We start from the raw sequence: 18,809 nt of genomic DNA on the forward strand, positions 1-18,809 counted from the left end.
GATAGATGGGGAGATAAAATTTTTTTTCTGCTAACAAAATCAGGAAAAATATCCTTAGTCTTTTCAAAACATTTAAGCAGAAACAAGTAAGAGAAGAGGAAGGAAAATGAACAGATAGGGAAGAAAATTTTGCAAAGGGATGCAAATATTTCATAGGTTTTATGCAATCTATTTGTCTGTGATAAATGAATAGCAATGATCATATTCAGTAATGTAGAAATCATATATATAACACAATTAGTCAACTATCTTTCATAAGAAACATTCAAGTTTTTTTAATGTCTAATAATCCTGATGGATGTTCCGAGAAAACAAATTACACTAATGATTTATTTATGAATAGTTTGAAAGGTATTTGGCCTACTCCATTAATTGTACCACCTCCATGGGTACTTTTACGTATATTTCAAGAAAAGTCTAATAATCTAGATATATTATTTAATAATGATAAGTTGCATGAAAGACTTAGTGAAGAAAATCATACATTTTCTTTGATTAAGTAAGTTTGAATGTATAATTTTTCACATATTGCGTTTTGTCGATGGTCTGAAGCGGTTCCCTTAAAAATTTACTTTATATAACATTTAAAGGTAGCCCCGGTATTTGAAATGTTTAAAAATTTATTGAGTTGTATATTGTTTCTGATTTTCAACTATTTACAAAATTGATTTATTTTGATATTATGAATGTCAATTACATATTAAACTGAGTAAACATTTTAGATTCGATGGTAGTTCCATTGTTGCGAATGAGAACACGGGTGGGAACAACCATCTCACCAAAATCTGATAACCATACAGTAAACAGTTAATTTGCAAAATAACAATCAAATGTCTCAATCTTGACCGTTCTTTCTGTAAATATCAGTCCATCTTCTCTGATTTCATTGTTTATGCATTTTCATACCAATTGCGCTTCGCTCCTGTTCTTTCCTTATCGATCTTCTGACAAAATATATTCTATGCCTGACCATCACCATATACTACTTATGATGATATAAGTAACCGCATTATACCATGAGGTTATGCCGTATATTCAGTAGTTTTTTTAAAACGAATAGCAATAAACATTAATAATCGCTGCTTTGTTAGATTTTAAAAGGTCTAGTTTTGTGTTACCTTACAATTAATTCATATCAATCATTTATTTAACAATGGATTGTAAATCATCTATACTTATGGTGAAGAAGATAAATGACTCTAATCACTAATTATTCTTGAATGTACCTGGTTAATAAATTAAATGAGGATTAAATTAATAAGTTTCACGGGAAACGTTAAATAGATTAATCTTAGGTGATTGAAAGAGATCATCAGTAAGATTTTGTACCAGTTAGGATTCTTTGACAAGGTATATATTCGCTTTCATTGGACTGTTGTCCTTTGTGGTGTTTGGATCTGCTTAATTCGGTGTCACAATCAGAAGTGTTATTACTGAGCTTTTCGAACTGTTATTGATTGGGTGAGCTGTTTACAATTATTGGTCGCTTGACAGTAGTGACTATTATTACACTTTCCGTCTCTTAATAATTATATGAGATAATAGAGTAATCCCTCTTATAATGTAAATAAAATAATAATACTCTCATGTTTTATTGTTAAATTCTACAATTGACATTCATATGTATATATATAATGTTTTTACTGACTTTTGTGTTGGATTGTGGAGCAGTATTTATGATTACTGGAGGTCACTTAGTAAACGTCAATACTTTACTCCTTTTTACAGTGAGTTTTTGTTTATCATGTTACGGGGATGCAAGGTATTGAGATTTGAAATCAAAAATTAAGTTTTTTGCCAGCTGTTTGTCAATTGTAGGGTCTATCAACAACTTGTATATGTCTCTATAATTCTATTATGTCAATTAACCTCGTCCTAGACAGACACAATCGTTACATATTTACTTAGAAAACGAAACAGGAGTAAGTTTAAACATCGAAAAAGTACAGTAAACAGAGTTAATCTCAATTTATTTATTGGTCCTTTTCTAAAGAAATTTTATCGGTGGACTTAGTTATATGAGATGATAATGATAGGTCAAAGTGATCATCATTTTATGAATGACTAAAAGCTCACTGTTTTAGTGATTTTAGAACAAATAAAATTTTATAGGATTTAGACAAGCCTCATAAATGACTTTAAAGTTGGTATGTGAATCTATTGATTAAAGAACGTTAACTAACTGTCCAACTGTTGAGGCCTTGATAGCTTTCCTCTCACTAGTGCGAATGTGATTTGGCATAGGTTTTGAAAGCTGGTTGTGACATCAATCCGTGTATCTCACAACAGACTTATATGATCTAACTTCACCATATCGGTCACATTTTCTAAATAAAAATAATGATACAATATTACAATGTATTAAACAAATCGAATTTCTGAAGTTTCTCTTTGACTTAATACAGCTAAACATCATTGGAAATAATGTAGTGGATAGATTACATTACGGTTTACATTTATTCAGTCATCTGTTAGCATGTTAGGTAATTTTTGTGACGTTTTCGAATACTTAATTATAATAAAGTCTTCAATTATGTTTGAAATCAAATAAACGAATTTGTTTTGGATTTTTGAGAACATGAAGTGATATTCAATTTTCAAAGTAAACTTATATAACTACTTATCAATATAGGGTTGTGGAGATTGTTGAGTCTCATAGAGATCATGAATCGATCAATTTTAAACCACTACTGAGAACCTGGAAGTAGTGGACGACCGTTTTGTCCTAGAGCGAGACTCCGTGGCGGTGTGCATCCACGATCTTGGGCGCGGAATTCGGACTCAGGACCTAAGGTCTCGTGCACGAATATTTAAGCTAAGATCCAACGGTTTTAATGTCTAACTTCAACCAAACGACGGTATTTCGTGACTGTTGGATGTCGGCTCAGTGACCTAGAGGTTAAGCATTCACGTGCGAAACCGAGGGTCCTCGACTCGAGTCCCCTTAGTGAAAAGTCATGAATGCTCACTACTGAGGATTCCCATACTGAGACGAAATAGCTGTCCAGTTCTTCTAGATTTTCAATGGTGATCTAACGTTGACCGATTCATGATCTCGATCATAACTATTTATATTCATATTTCATTAGTGATATGTAGTTGTATATTTTTTTGTTATAACTTTTTATAGTGAAGTAAAAATTAGTGACAAACAAAACACTGGGCTCGATAAAACTTCACCAACTGTTTCAAATAATATTTCATCACTTTCTACAAATGTTCACAATTCTGTGTGTAGTACTCTTCAACTTATAAAAGGCAATCGAAAGATATCTAAGGAAGTAATTAACAAAATCAATAATATTGAACGTGGACGTGAACGTAGTTACAGTTGCCCACAATGTGCGAAATGTTTCACTTCAAATTCCGGATTAAAACAACACATGCATATACATGCATCATTCAAACCATTCACTTGTCAGGTTTGTGAAATTCTAATAATCAGGTTAAATTCTTCATTTCAGTTGTTGCTTTTAATTTTCATACTAAGTAAGTGGATCAACAAATTACACGTATATTAAGATTTTGAGAAGACTTTACTTAAAAACATATTCAGTCTTAACTACCTGTTTGTATTTTTATAATGTATGTGGTTAGAAAATATATATTAGCATATGTAACAGAAAAGAAAGAGTTGAATGTTTTTCGCCTATTTAATATCTAGTTAAAACCGTTGGAAATAAGTATGAACTTAAAGTTTTCTTATCAGCAGCTTCGTTTCATAGACTGATTAGTTTATACAGCACCAGACTTTAGTCTGATCACTTCTGAATAAAATTTACTGAAAATTCGTTGATTTCTTATAGAAAACAATGGTTAATCTATATAACTATAAAATGTCATGGTTTAATTTACATGGGATGAGCTAGTTAATCACTTTCATTTGTTCAGAGATCTTTTAGAGAATGACCTTGGTTAACATAAATACTCTTCAATATAAACTTATACTATGTAAACAGCTATTGAAGACTGGGTGGATTGAATAACGTTTCGTCAGTACAACTTAATGACCAAATGATAAGATCAAGTTCATAACTACCAGGTTTAACACGGTAATATTAGACCACTGAATTTAGATCTGAAGTATCATATTTCTACATTAGATGAGTAGTTGCAACTTAGGATGATAAACCCATAGAGGGTTTCATAGTTCTCAATAGTTTTTCAATTAATTTTATCTCTAGACAACTGAGCCAGGATCCAACAGTGTTAATGTCTAGCCTCACCCAGTCCACAATATTGAACAACCATATTCCATTGTATTCAGTGGGTAACTGTCTCACATCTAATATGGTTAAACTCCACTGGTCATGGGTTCTCACCAAAACTGAGAGAATTACCTCAGGAAGCTGGACACTAGTGATCATATGATAACCCAGTTGTGTCCCAGCTCAGTTGTCTATAGGTTAAGCATTTATTCTGGGCCAAGGTTCACGGGTTTGAGTCCTGTGTTAGGGGTCATGGATGTGCGCTACAGAGGAGACCCATACCATGACAAAACGGCCATTTACTGCCTCCAGGTTCTCAATGGTGGGTTTGCATTGATCGGTTCGTGATCTCAATGAGACTCAACAATCTCCCCAACGCTATACTGATAATATTTATAAAAGAATCAAAATGAAATGTAGATTATTAAAACAGATTACTCAGTCAACCAATATTAAGTACTGTTAATGTAAATGTCTGGTAACGGAGTGTCAAATTATACCTATCATAGTTGTTAAGAGCTTAATTCTCAAAATTAATCTCATTATATGATGGGAGATCAATAAAATATACATGCAGATGTCTACTAGAAATAAAATATTGGATAATATTTGTCCCACAACAGGACGAAACTGCTGCCCAGTGCTTCCAGGTTTTCCATGGTGGTCTAGCTTCAATTGACTCATGATTTCAACTATATAAAATAAGTCATGTTTAATAGAAATAAGAATGAATGAAATCGGTGATTACTTTTGTTATTACATACTGTAGTGATAAATTATTACTTTATCATCAGTACAGTAACTAAATAAGCTTTTAGAATTTATTGTTTGTAATTATTCGTCCATATATATTTAGTAGCAAGTTGCTTATAAAATTATAAATTAGTTTCATACATAATTTAGTTATAATCCATTTGGTTGAGCTCATTTTAGTGGAGTTCGCACAAATGACTAATTTTATACAAAGTTTTTATGTTCATTTGGTATCCTTTAAACTCTACTCCTAGTTGACATGAAATAATATAAAGATATTGAGGTTGAAAAAAGATTCTTTAAGCCAACTAATAAAGACTAGTGTTGGTAAATTTATACGGCCCCCAAATGTCCTGGTAAGGCCGAGAGTTGGGAGAGTCAGCTCTACCTCTCGAAATGCTCTCACATAGCCACGTGCATGCAACCACTGCCAGGGAAGTCCTACTCACTGCCTTCTTGTGACGGGGGTGTTATTTTACGGAATTTAAAGGACGAAAAGCGAATGTCAGGTGCTTGAACCGGGTTAGTTGATATGGAGGATCCGCCTAGGGGAGTTAGAGAACCCTGATTCCAAACCTATGGTGCACATGGACTCCAGTATCCTAAGGGAACAAATGGCTTATGAACCTATTATTGGTCACCGGCTACCATGGGACTGCATCTCATTACATAGCTTCGCTCTCTTGTGGATTAGACCTATAAGTCAAAGGTTCTAGTTGTGGCCTCTTAGGGAAACCATCTGCTTCGATCTGGGAACCTGGGCAATATTACAGCCCACACACAAATCAGTTGACTTGTGTGGTGCATATGTATTCAGTGCCCCTTTGTACCAATATTTATGTGTTCAAATAAATAAATAAATGAAGCTCTATACAGCAACTTATGAATTTGAAATATAGATCTAACAAAATGAATTCAACTGTACCCTAAATACACTTATAAAAATTTATATAAATACTTAATACAAACAAAAATAAAGAGAATCCAAAGTATTATATATTAAATATTTACTGTTTATAAAGTTTTAAACAGTGAATTGATCCGAGACAGGGTTTTTGTGGATATTATAGTAATTTTATTAGTTGGGATCATGAGTCAATTAAATCTTGACCATCATGGAAAACCTGGAAGTACTGGACGGTCATTTCGTCCTATTGTGGAACTCCACAGTGAATTAATCGTTGGATATTGATTCTAGGTTTATTGATAATATTTTAGATGATTATGTTCTAAACAAATACAAGAATAAATATTATTAGATGAGACTGACTCAAGGTGATCGAAATAAATCAGCTTGCATAATTGTTGTTGTATAATTCAGCATTATTCAGTACAGTTTATTTCCCGTAATAGTATTTTTAACTTTTACGGATTGTTTAGAATTAACTAGTTATAGGTTATATATAACATTTATATAAATTTCTCAATTAATCAACATTCTATACATTTATCTATTTATGTATTTCTTCATAAATAGGTATGTCATAAAGCTTATACACAATTCAGCAATCTCTGCCGACATAAACGTTTACATAAACGTTGTCGACAAAAACCAGATTGTTTATCATGTGGACATGAATTCGCTAATACTTATTCATTATTAAAACATCAAGTTTTAACATCATGTGGTAATAATTCTTTATATAACAATAATACAAATAAAACTACTGAAAATAATGTTAGTAGTAATATTAATTATACTGAAAAAAATGTCTATTTGAATAAAGATAGTCATAATAATAAAAAAACAACTTATAATACAAAACATTTGATTGAATTAAAACAAAATGAAGTGAATAGAAAACATGATAATACTAATAATAGCAATAAATTAAATTCCATTGAAATATTCAATCTTTATAATACTTTAATAAAAACTAATATACATAAAGAAGATCGACATATTCATAGAAATAATACATTTTATAAAGATTATAAGGAATTAAAACAAATTAGAAAATATACAAAAAGCTATAATCATATAATAGAAGCATTCACATCGAAATTAATGAATAACTCCTATGATATTCAGTCGATACATTCCAATGAAATACATTTGAAGAGTAATGATATAAATGAATATGATAGAAATAATTACATGTAAGTTGTGTTTTGGGGGGATGACTTTTCATGTTAACTAATTATTATCAGAAAGGGTTTGTGTGGAGATTTCAGTATTTTCATAGTTGAACGCATGAGTCAATTGAAGCTAGACCACCAAGGAAAACCTGGAAGCACTGGAAGGTCTCAGTGGTCTATCTGTTAAGTGCTATGGCGCGAGACTGGTAGGTCCTGGGTTCAAATCTCGCGATGCGAGATCGTGGATGAGCACTGCTGAGGAGTCCCATAATAGGACGAAACGGCCGTCCAGTGCTTCCAGGTTTTCCTTGGTGGTCTAGCTTCAATTGACTCATGCGTTCAACTAATTATTACCTGATTGATGAAAGTTTTTACTTAAAATCATAATTTTATGTAAGTTACTGATTGGTTGTGTAATTTGAGGGTAATTTTTAATATGAATTAACAAGTAATGGGTGTGGTATTAAATTACCGGTGATATCGAACGACAATCGAGTCATGTTGTCAAGTGACTAAAATTTTAAATGTGAACAATCGGATTTGTATTCCCGAAATAAATAACTTACTTCCTGTTACCTTATGGCTGAATAGATAAGATATGGTTTAGTTTGATATAGGAATTCATGTTTAACTGGTATTCAGAAACATAAAAGTTTTCAATGTTTAATCAATATATCTGGTCATTGTCAAATAATGCAAATGTTATTTATACTGAGCAGAGATGGAGAGTAGCTAGCAGTGCAATCCGGGACGAAATGCGCGAATTTATTAAAAGATCTCAGCTCAATATTTGGTAGGTTTGGTCATCTAACTTCCAATAGTTTCTTAACTGATGTTGGTATTGGATAAATACTGACCGAGGTACTACTCAATGAATGTTAGAAATATGTCTACAGTGTTTCCTTATGAGAGTAACAGAATTTTTGGTTTATTATAAGTGTTTAAGACTATCCAGACCTACAGTTAGTAAAGAAAAGTAATGATCTCATTAAGTATAATCTACTCAAAGTGTTCATGATTTTAACCAAATAACAATTGTTAGATAAAAAATGATAGTAGAAATTATAGTTTACTTGAATTATGAATGTCTTTCCTATTGTATTTAGCAATGGTTGATATATTGATGATTTTGGGAATCTAGCCAATATGGCTACTACACTACTTCTGATGTTACCAGTGTGAAAGAAATTTTTTTCTCGTGCAAGTAAACATTAAATTATTATACACTTTACTACTGAATTATTACATTTACTTCTTGTTACATAAAAATTACCGGTCAATAGATCTTATGCATTATATCTGTGAACGTTTCAGGATCCAAGAGTCTAGTGAATCCCTGTTCACTACCAATATATTTCCTATCATGAGTCAAATTACACTTAGATACACCGATCAAATGTTATTATAAAATAACCTGAGGAATCCTTAAGTTCATGAGTAAACACTTCTCAAACTTATTTTATAATTGACTGTACATTTACATCAGCCTAGCTTTGATACACCAAGTAATATCATGCTACATGACCTTAGTTTCTGCCATATCTGAAGCTGCTTTCTCTATATCGGTTAAGTCATATAAAAGTGTGCTTATTAATTAAGCAAATTTCATTAGGGAATATAATTATTTTCTTTTGAATATAAATGATTCCATTTTCTATTCCTAATGGACAACAAGTAAGTAAAATAGGGTGATATTAAATATTATTTATGATTCATGACGTTTATGTCATTTAATTTTCATTTTAACAGATCATTAGGACTTATAAATTGTAAGCTTATCAATAATCTACATTCTAAGTAAGTTATTTAATAACTTAAATAACTAAAGTTATTTAACTAACTAAGGTTATTTAATAACTTGCCCCCAAATACCCTGATACGGCCGAGAGTGGGGAGAGTCTGCTCTCACTCTCGAAATGCCCTCACATGGCCACGCGTATATAGCCTCTGACAGGGAAGTCCTACTTACTGCTTTTTTCGTGATAGGGGTGTTGTTTACGAAATTGAGAGGACGGAAAGCGAATGTCCGACGCCTTGACCGGGTTGGTGGACACGGAAAATCCACCTGGTGTAGTTGGAAAACCCTGATTCCAAATCAATGGTGCACATGGGCTCCAGTATCCTGAGGGAACAAATGGTGTATGAATCAATCAATGGTCACCGGCTATCATGGGACTGCATCTCCTTACGATGCTCCAATACTTGTGGATCAGACCTTTAGGTCAATGGCTCCGAGTGTGGCCCCCTAAGTAAACTACCTGCTTCGGTTTAGGTACCCGAGCAGTATCACAACCCACACACAAATCAAATGATATTTGTGTGGCGCATATATGTCTGGTGCCCCTTTGTACCAATATTTATGTGTTTAAATAAAATAAAATAAATAAAATTTAACAACTTAAATCTCATCCATTGAAATACAAGTTTGAACAATTGAATGATATCTCTAACTGCTATTAAACAAATATTTAACATACTCTTTTCCAAGGATCTTGTGATTAGCTACAGAGTTACTTTATATTGTGTAAATAAATACTCTCCAATGAAGTTTGTTCCCAAATTTCATAAATTATGTTAATTTCTCTCCGCTTCAAATTAAACAGAAATAAATGTACAAATACGAACAGAAATGTGACTAATTTACTATTAAAAACTGTGATTTAGACGTGGAACTAAACTACTTAATTCAGTAAACTGGAAATATGAAATTGTATATCTTCTTCTTTACTTTCTGTTTCATGTACAACTGATTAAATAAGTTCACACTTATTTAATCATCCTATTTGTAATACAGGTTGAGATTCAGTATACTGATTGATAATGAAATGTAAGTACAGATGTTAATCTAATTCCCTATAATTATGCATATCTTTCCCATAAACCAATATTGTTTCAATGTGTGGCTTCATTCTATATTATTACATATTATACTAATCGATTGTTATTTAAGCTACAGTTTAAAACAATACATATACCTTATTCTTTACATTAACCTAAGTTTGGTAAAATATAAATGTCATGGTTAAGAAAATTGTAACATTTCAAGCGTTGCATATTGAATAATCAACTTTGAAGTAAAACAAAGATGGGTGGTGGCTAGCAATGGAATCCAGGACATGCATTCCCTATTATTTGGGACTCACCAGTTGATTGTACCCGCATCCGAGTTGGTTTTCATTCCGGGACTCGAACCCAGTACTGTTAGCCTCAAACGTCGTCGTGTCATCCACTTAGCTACTGAGTCCTGATAGCCACTTGCTTGTGCAATGCGGTGAAGTTTGAATTCACTTAGTATTGTTTGTTTGAATCTTCCCATTAATGTTTAGGACTGCAAATGGTCAGTCTCTTATTCCACTGCTAGCCACTATTCATCTTTGCTTATAATGCTTGTGAATTAAGGCTATATCAAGACAATACGCATATTATGCACATATGTCACTAAGAGACTGACCAGTTGCAGTCCTGAACATCAATGGAAAGATTCAAACAAACAATAGTAAGTGAATTCGAAGTAAACCGTTTGAATATCTTTAGGTCGATAGTTAAAGTCAATTTTCGAGTGATTCCTTCTTTTTCAATAGCTATTTATTTTCATTTCAGTATTATTTGTAAAATTTTAAACTTTTATTATCCATTTAGAGCAAATTATGGCAAAGATATGAAGACAGAGGCAGTTCTGTTAACACAGCATAATCATAAAATCGATAATGTTGAATTTCGGAAAGTGAATGCGAATTCAGATCCAATGGATTTATCTAATTCAAGTAAAATTAATACTCAAAATTATTCTCATATTCCCATTGCTAATAAAGGAAAAATTGAAGAGAAACGTAATTTTAATAATGATCCTATCAAATCATTTGTTAGCACAGATAAAGAGTTGATCAAATCAGATATAAAGAGTAGTAATACAATGACGTTTATGAAAAATAATTTATATGATAATGAATTTCAATATCTCTATGGAATTGTAAATCTTGCAATGTGTACAGCTCAACAATCTTTGACGAAACCTGTAGATCATCAGAAACAACAAATTGAAGGAGACAATGAACATTTTAATCTTAAACGACATTCAAATGATGAACCATATGGGAAAAATCTACCGTCTATGATTTCAGCTAATGATCTAGAAAGATATTCATTTATTTCATCTCATAATTTCTTGTATGAAAATTTTTACACATGTAATGTTTGTCATAAAAAATTTCCACGTGCAGCTAATTTAAATCGACATATACGTACCCATACAGGTGAACAACCATATCAATGTCCACATTGTGATCGACTATTTAGTATTTCATCAAATATGCAAAGACATGTAAGGAATATACATAGTAGAAATAATTTATTCATTAAAGATAGCAAGTAACAGTTCTATGCGACTGTACAAAAAGGAAACAATTTTAATTCTAATCTTAAGAAATCATGATACCACACATGATCTTAGCTCAGAGAGCCGAGAGGCGGCAGTACATATACTAAATCTTAAGAAATCAAATCATTGTAATAAATGAGTAGGCTTTCAGTAACCATTATTGGATTTTACTTGTTAGCATGATTGTGAACAGTATATTTCCCTCAAAATATCATGTACAATTGCATATTATAAACAAATTTGACTACACATATTTAATATTTAACAATGAATGAAATATTTCTCTAGTATCGTGAATAAATATTACAAGACCTACTGAATAACATACAGTTTTATTCATGAATGTGAAAATAAATGAACAAAAGTATAAATTTCCTTTTAAATTGTTTCAACTATCCTTTTATGTTAATAGACATTCGTTAGTAAAGATAACCCGCTACCTCCTTGCTAGATTCTAATCCAGATCACTTAGTTTCACACCATATAACCTTGCCATTGAGCTATTGGAATTGTAACTATTCTTCTAAGCAGTAAGGATTAGACAATCTTAAAACTACCCACTACCCATGAGTTAATCAATGTGAAGACTTCATTCTTCCAGATCATTTAAGGGCTGAATAAGTCAGTGGTGATGTTCTAGACTGTGAAAATGAGTGATGTGAGTTCGAATCTTGTAAGGCGCATCAGTTCCTTAAAGACTGAATGTGTTCGCCACTAACGAGTTCCGAATAGTATTATACCGAACTCCAGGGTTCCCTGTCGACTACCCTCAACCATCAAATATCAAAAAAATAATATGCCCAATATTTGGTAACTTAGACAAGTGGTTACATAATTACTCGATCGATAAAATCTGATCAGTACTTAACAGCAAATAAATATAAAATTGGTCGCAATATAGAGAATAATGATTGCTGAAGACGAGGCCATGTATTATTTTAATAAAGTAATAAAGTAATAAAAAAAATATCAAGCAATTCATAGTTTAATGAAATGGTAAGTTCCTGATTACAATCATGTTACTTGTAATATTACTTTAATTGGCTAGAAGTTAAATTAATTGTTGGGTTTGTAGTGCGATGCTTCGTTAATCTTTTACCTCGATGACCGTTATAATACAAATCTTAACGGTGCATGAAATGAGAAGGCAAAGACAGATTAATCATAAATACCAGAATACAAAATATGAATTATAAAATTTCAAATAAGAGTAAGAATATAAGAACCTGTTGATGAAAACACATGTTGCCCTGGTTACCGATAACTCATTACTCCTTTTTATTTTAAGTTAACAGGTAAAAAAAATACAGGCTGTCAGAAAGATAGGTTTATTCATTATCAATGAAGTATTAGTTTTATGGATATTTGGTTATTATACAAAAGATATATCCAACATTAATATCAACTTTATGGGATATTTAACAAAATATCAGATAGGTAAAGAATAAGATTGAGTCAATAAAATTTCAGCAATTTAAAACAATGAAGTGTAAAAAGAAATGTGTATTCTAAAGAATTAAGTTAAATATAGGCCGCTATCCAAAATAATCACTAATTGGAGCCAGAATAATTTATACAATTTCATATCATAATGTTTGATTGATCAGCGAAGTTGTTGTAATTTCGTTATGACATAATTTTAAAAAAAAACTTATTAGTGTAGGTTTGTAATGAGTTGGGATTTGGAGTGATAAGTATTATGTTCGAGTCTTAGTACGACGTATATTTAAATAAGGAGTAGCAAATAGGGTGAAATGAACGTTTCGGATTCTGGTAATATAATGAGTGCTACTGATGTCGACAGCTATAAGTAGTATTTATCGTCAGTTGAATGTGAAATGCCTAGAGGCAGAAGGTTAAGGAGATTGAAGAAAGAGGATGAGGACAAAGAATGATTGGCGTGGAAACGAAAGAACACTGAAGTTTGAGACGATTGAGTGATATTTGCAAAGGAAACAGTCAAGTTTGAGACAATTGATTGACATTTTGCAAATTAAGTATTTACTGTATGATTCTCAGATTTTACTAACATCTTCTGTAATTTCGTATTTAAATACATTCGTTTGTCTCCACTTATGTTCTCGTTCACTACAGTAATATACGTTGTCCAGATTTACCAAAACTCTTGTTTTAAGCGTGTTTGAGGAGAGTTTTATTTTCAGTTGTCTCTTAAAAATTTCTTTACAGTGAGACATAAACACCAAGATTTCGGATAAAGTAAAAACTTGTGTAATGGAAAGAACACGCCAAAAATTCCTCTACACCGTTTTATTGAACAGTATTGTCATTTACTTGTTCCTTCTCCCTGTCATGTATTTTAACTTTCATTCAGGTCTCTTTTAACCGCATTTTATGTTCTGTCTTCCTCATCTGAGTTTTTATTATGTGGCTTCGGTTAAAGACTCACCCTTTATTATTTAATTTTATTGTTGTATGTTGCCGGACTATTGACAGTAAGGTTCTACATGACTTGTTTCAAGGTCACAGTGTGGTTCACTTCAAGGCAGTTAACATTTGACTATCTGCTTGGAAAGGTTTCTGGAATCCTTGCAGATATACATCTGATCCCATCATGCTGAGAATATTTTTTATGATTCTCAGGTATCGAACTCTTGTTTATCAACCATTTCCTTTCTTGTTTAGCACGTTGGTTTGTGTTAAAGAAACTCTTGACTGTATGGCACGGGCCGCACCATCTGAGGTATCTTGTACTTTCGATGTAATATTTTTGGATCGTATGAGAAAGTCCCGAACTTTCACTGTATTCATAAAGCGTAGTTTGAACAGCCAAAAATAATGAGTGTTTCGAATCACCAATCAATCTCTTGACAAAACATTTCTCCTAACCAACTAATATCGACACTGATCCAAATATTATATACCACTAGACAATAAAATAGAATTGTTATCATATTTTGTCAAAACATTTGAAAATTTTCATATTTCTACCCTTCTGTAAAAATTAAAGTAACTCAAAATAACGGACAAAAGTCTTGTTTTGACAGTTTCATTACTGTAAAATTACATTCACATCATCAAACTAACTAGGAATATTTTTGATGACGAAGACATTTTCAGTGACAGAGAATACGACTTATTTATCGAATAACTTTTATTTATTATTGTTAATGGTATATTTTTGTGTTTTGAAGAAAAAGACAAAGATGGATATGACGAAGTTGTTAATGGTGTTGTTCTTCATATATGCTAACTGCATTTATAAAGCATTTGACTTGAATTCCGTTATCTAAATAGCTAATTAGTGGCAATTCCTACTTTGAAATACCAATGAAGAAGAAATATTTTCGTAATAAGAGAATTAGAGATTAAGATGAGCGAACTCGAGTTATTGGGAACAGTAAAAAATTCAGATCCTTTCAAAGCCACTCGTCATTCCGTTCCAATGACCTTGAACAGCATGATGGTCTGATAATCATAACGGGTAACTGTTTGTGAAAATTAAGAAACTACTAAGTGTTTGCTATTTAAGTATCCGTTTCGTTACGAAAACTTGTAGTACTGCATCAGTTTAGACGTTTTGCTAGAATGTTGCGTCGTATGCATAAGTCTCTTCACTGTGACAGTATATTCGGATGAATACTTGTAGTGGCATTGTTTTCTAACCACACGGTCTTCGAAGCCAAGCATATAATGACTGAAAAGATGTATAATCGACATGTTACAGGTGGAGAAGGTCGGTAGTGGTGGAAGTGGAGACATTCATTCAATCGAATGGCATGGCTCAGTCTCTGCGGGCGTGCTCATTATGTATAACTTATTACCATTAACATCGAATATATTATTCTATCCCTAGCATAAATGTGTTCTTCAGTAGTACTAAGTATCATTGTTAATTTTCATGGTACGATGAGTCAGTGTAGATAGTGATGCGACTTCCACAAAGGATCTTACAGACTAGGCAATCATATGAAAAATTTACCATTTTCGGATTAAGTATATTATCAACGTAATATTAGTATCGAACTAGACATACTAAAAAGATTTATTATACGAAAAAGTGTACAGCTGTTATATTTATATTTAGATAATCAATTAGATGAATAAACGTGGCAGTAATCAATATAAAACACAGTTATCATTCAAGAGTAGAAGTTTGTGGTCCGACTCTCTTTCTTATGTCACCGATCAAACTGCAAGTACTTTCGATCCAATCCTTTATGATGATAACGAATGTGTCGTAGAAGTGGGATGTTCAAAGTTGTAGCTTGATCACTGGTGAAACTAAGGTTTCTAATTGTGTTATCCTTACTACCTAATGATCCCTTTTTAACTGGTTCCGCAATTGTTGCTAATTACAAATATCGTAATGTCAATTTTGCTCATCTAGTTTTACATGCCTTGAATTGCACTTTTTTGAGGAATTCTTAGTTAGCAAATCAATTTGAATACTCTTAATCATCGTACTACGTTCTTCAGAATATGGTGTTATTCACTAGATTTGGCTATAGTAAAATGAACTATGGTATTATGTTCCAGGATAGCAGTGCTTTGTGACTGTTGATTTGAATGTGACTAATCTTATTCATAAATTATCTTCGAGATTTAATAAGGTGACTGTAGCAGTAAATATGTTATATCGATCTACCTGAGTGTCCTGTTAATATATGACATGATGATTTTGCGCCAAGTAGAGAGGAGTGAACTATCGATCAGAGCAATCATACACAAAAGCCGTATGAGCAGTCTTCAGTACTTATTAGTCCTGCTTTCTGCCTAGCCCAGAAGTTAAGTCCAAAACACCAATGACCGCGTCTGAAATATGAATCATTATTCTCAAACATACTGGGTTTATATACCAAACAAACTGACCACATCATACCATAAAATAGAAAACAACATTTGTACAAGATTTGGCCGAATGTGGCTGTGAATAGGGGGAACAGTAATTAATAGACTAGGTGTAACTCAGGAATGGTGGTCTATGGGTCAAAATAGAACTCATAATAAAAGGAACATGAATATGAATAGTTAAGTTACTTAGCAATTATACAATAGGAATATACATAACATATTGGTCTATACATAGTTGTCAAAGTTACCATTCATAAATCGCTTCGGGGTATAGCAAAATAAATCCCAAAATCATTAGCTCTGTAGGTCTTCGACATTGGATGCTGACCACATTAGTTTTAATGGACTCACCTAGCTGTAGGCGCTCGGTCATGCATCCGCACCAGATCACGAGTGGTAACGGCGTGCTCAACATCTCCTACGATCACTAGCCAGTTAAATCAGTCACCTCTGGATATATGGATAGTCTACCAAATATATCTTCCAACCTTCTCGTTTCTGACTTTTGATTACACTGGGTGGGCTCGATTCAATTATAGAAGGCGTTACTGGTAAAGTGTTGTCTAACTACAATATGTGTGGTATCTTCATGACTATAAGAGTCCGTCTTATAGTTCTATGCCTCCGATATTTCTCATGACAGACTATATGTGGTGACCATTGTGAGTGCGATGATTGATCGTAGTGCTATATTCAGTCCCAAAGGACGACATGTCATTATTCACTCAACTCACAACTTATTTTGCCTTGCCAGTTTTTCAGCTTTAACATATTTTTATGGGTCTTGTTAATTTACGTATGTATGTATCCAGCCCCTGACAGGATTCCTCTGTCCCGTACACCTTTGACTGGGGCGTTGATTTTACGATATCTGAAAGGCAGTGGAACTGTAATATTTGGTTCAATAATTAATCTGAAAACCTTCTTAGATCATGCAGTAAGTAAGACAGTCAGATACGCTAGTGAAAATTTATAACCACCTGAAAAAAAACTGATGGTTTCTATTCATGAATACTATACATCCTGAAATTGACACAACCATCTGCAAAATTATCTTAAAACTTGACAGTTATTCATATTTCAGTTTTTATTGAATGATTTTTACATATCTGATCATCATATCTGCAATTCTAGCTTGACTGCACCATTTGTACACTTGTTTTACCTCTTTTGAGTCCAAATTTTTTCATATTATATCGAAAAACTTCAACTCACATATATCCTCAGAGTTTGATTCCGCTCGTTTCTCCACTTTATCGTTTTTAAAGCTAGAGACTCTATTTAATGACTTATCTGGTTCAGTCACCACTGTAGACATAAATCAGATCACTTCTTGAAAATGGACTTTGTTGTACAGAATAGTCATCATCAAATGACATGGTAGAAGAGTTCGAATATTGATTTTTGAGGTTCGTCGAAGAGAGATCATACGATCCTTTGAAATGAAACTTATCTCCAACTGATACATCATGTATCAGGCTATAAATTACATATTTTTTGTAACGAGATTCTAATAACACGAAGAAATCACATAGATAGCCTGTTGAGTTGTCTCACGGTAGGTGTCATACTGTTCTAGATAACTGTAACGATTCAGTAGACAATTTTTGTGAAGTGAGCGAAGCGTTGTTCTTTTGGTTAAGTTCAGGTGTAGAAACGTCTCATCTCTGGTCCTAACATCTCATTAATTTCGCTTTCGGTTGTATCGAAAGTCATATTCTAATTTAACAGCTCGTTGGCTGACAATCGTGAATACCTACTGGCCGAAAGATCTTTACTAGTGTCTGAAACTTGTTAATAATAATGATAATTTATTCTCAAATAACAGTTTGTTACACGAGGCACGCCAGTTTACAGGCAAGATCAAATTGTTACGGAATTCACAAATTTTACTGCAGTAAATTACTAAGCTGGATTGATATTTTATAAAATATGAATGCAGATGGTTTTAGTAAGAAACGCATTGTCAATATCACAATTGGCGTGCCTTATGAAGGTTGCGTTGCAACATGCAACTGATGGCCGAGAATAGATCCATGTGAGGTTGGGGGCTTCTAGAAACAGAAATCTTATATCCCTCCGGAATATCTGAGGCTTTGATAATGCTGCAGGACGAAGTCACCCGTTCCATACATGTTTTCAGTGCTATCTCAAGGGCGCTGAAAGAGGGTGATAGAAGAAGCAAGGACGAGAGACAGAGCAGACAATGTTCATGAATAAATAGTTAAGGTATACCTACTTAGTTTATTCCCCTGTTGTCAAGGAATTTATTAGGCAAGATCACTTTAACATGTTAAAGAAAATAGATGTGAAAAAGGTACGAGTGGGTAAGGAACTGTATAAATGGAATTGGCTCAGAAAGAAGCTGATATGAATTTCAAACTACGTTTGGTTGAAGAATAACTGTCCAAATTAGACACGTGTGTCCCAATGGAAATCAGAACAGGGTGATTGGTGTAAAAACGGTTCTAAATTTCATCATAAATACAAATTTACACTTTCCCTTAAACAAATATTACCACTCAGTTATTCAACCAATAATTGTTCCCACAATAATCGATCTAAATTACAATAAGTAG

The 18,809-nt window shown here is 32.7% G+C and overlaps 1 protein-coding gene across 1 annotated transcript in view; it reads left to right on the top strand.

The window, feature by feature from the left end:
• Window positions 1-335: 335 nt before the first annotated feature.
• Smp_156420 (putative zinc finger domain protein) overlaps window positions 336-18,809 on the top strand; it is a gene marked incomplete at both ends in the record, with an annotated part of 61,701 nt that continues 43,227 nt past the window's right edge. The window contains 4 exons of the mRNA XM_018794892.1: window positions 336-499; window positions 3,131-3,422; window positions 6,439-6,589; window positions 11,033-11,361. Of these exons, the coding sequence (XP_018649259.1) occupies window positions 336-499; window positions 3,131-3,422; window positions 6,439-6,589; window positions 11,033-11,361 (936 nt within the window). The remainder of the gene's footprint in view (window positions 500-3,130; window positions 3,423-6,438; window positions 6,590-11,032; window positions 11,362-18,809) is intronic.

The sequence above is a fragment of the Schistosoma mansoni genome, chromosome 1, assembly GCF_000237925.1.
Source record: "Schistosoma mansoni strain Puerto Rico chromosome 1, complete genome".
In the NCBI taxonomy this organism is placed as follows: domain Eukaryota; kingdom Metazoa; phylum Platyhelminthes; class Trematoda; order Strigeidida; family Schistosomatidae; genus Schistosoma; species Schistosoma mansoni.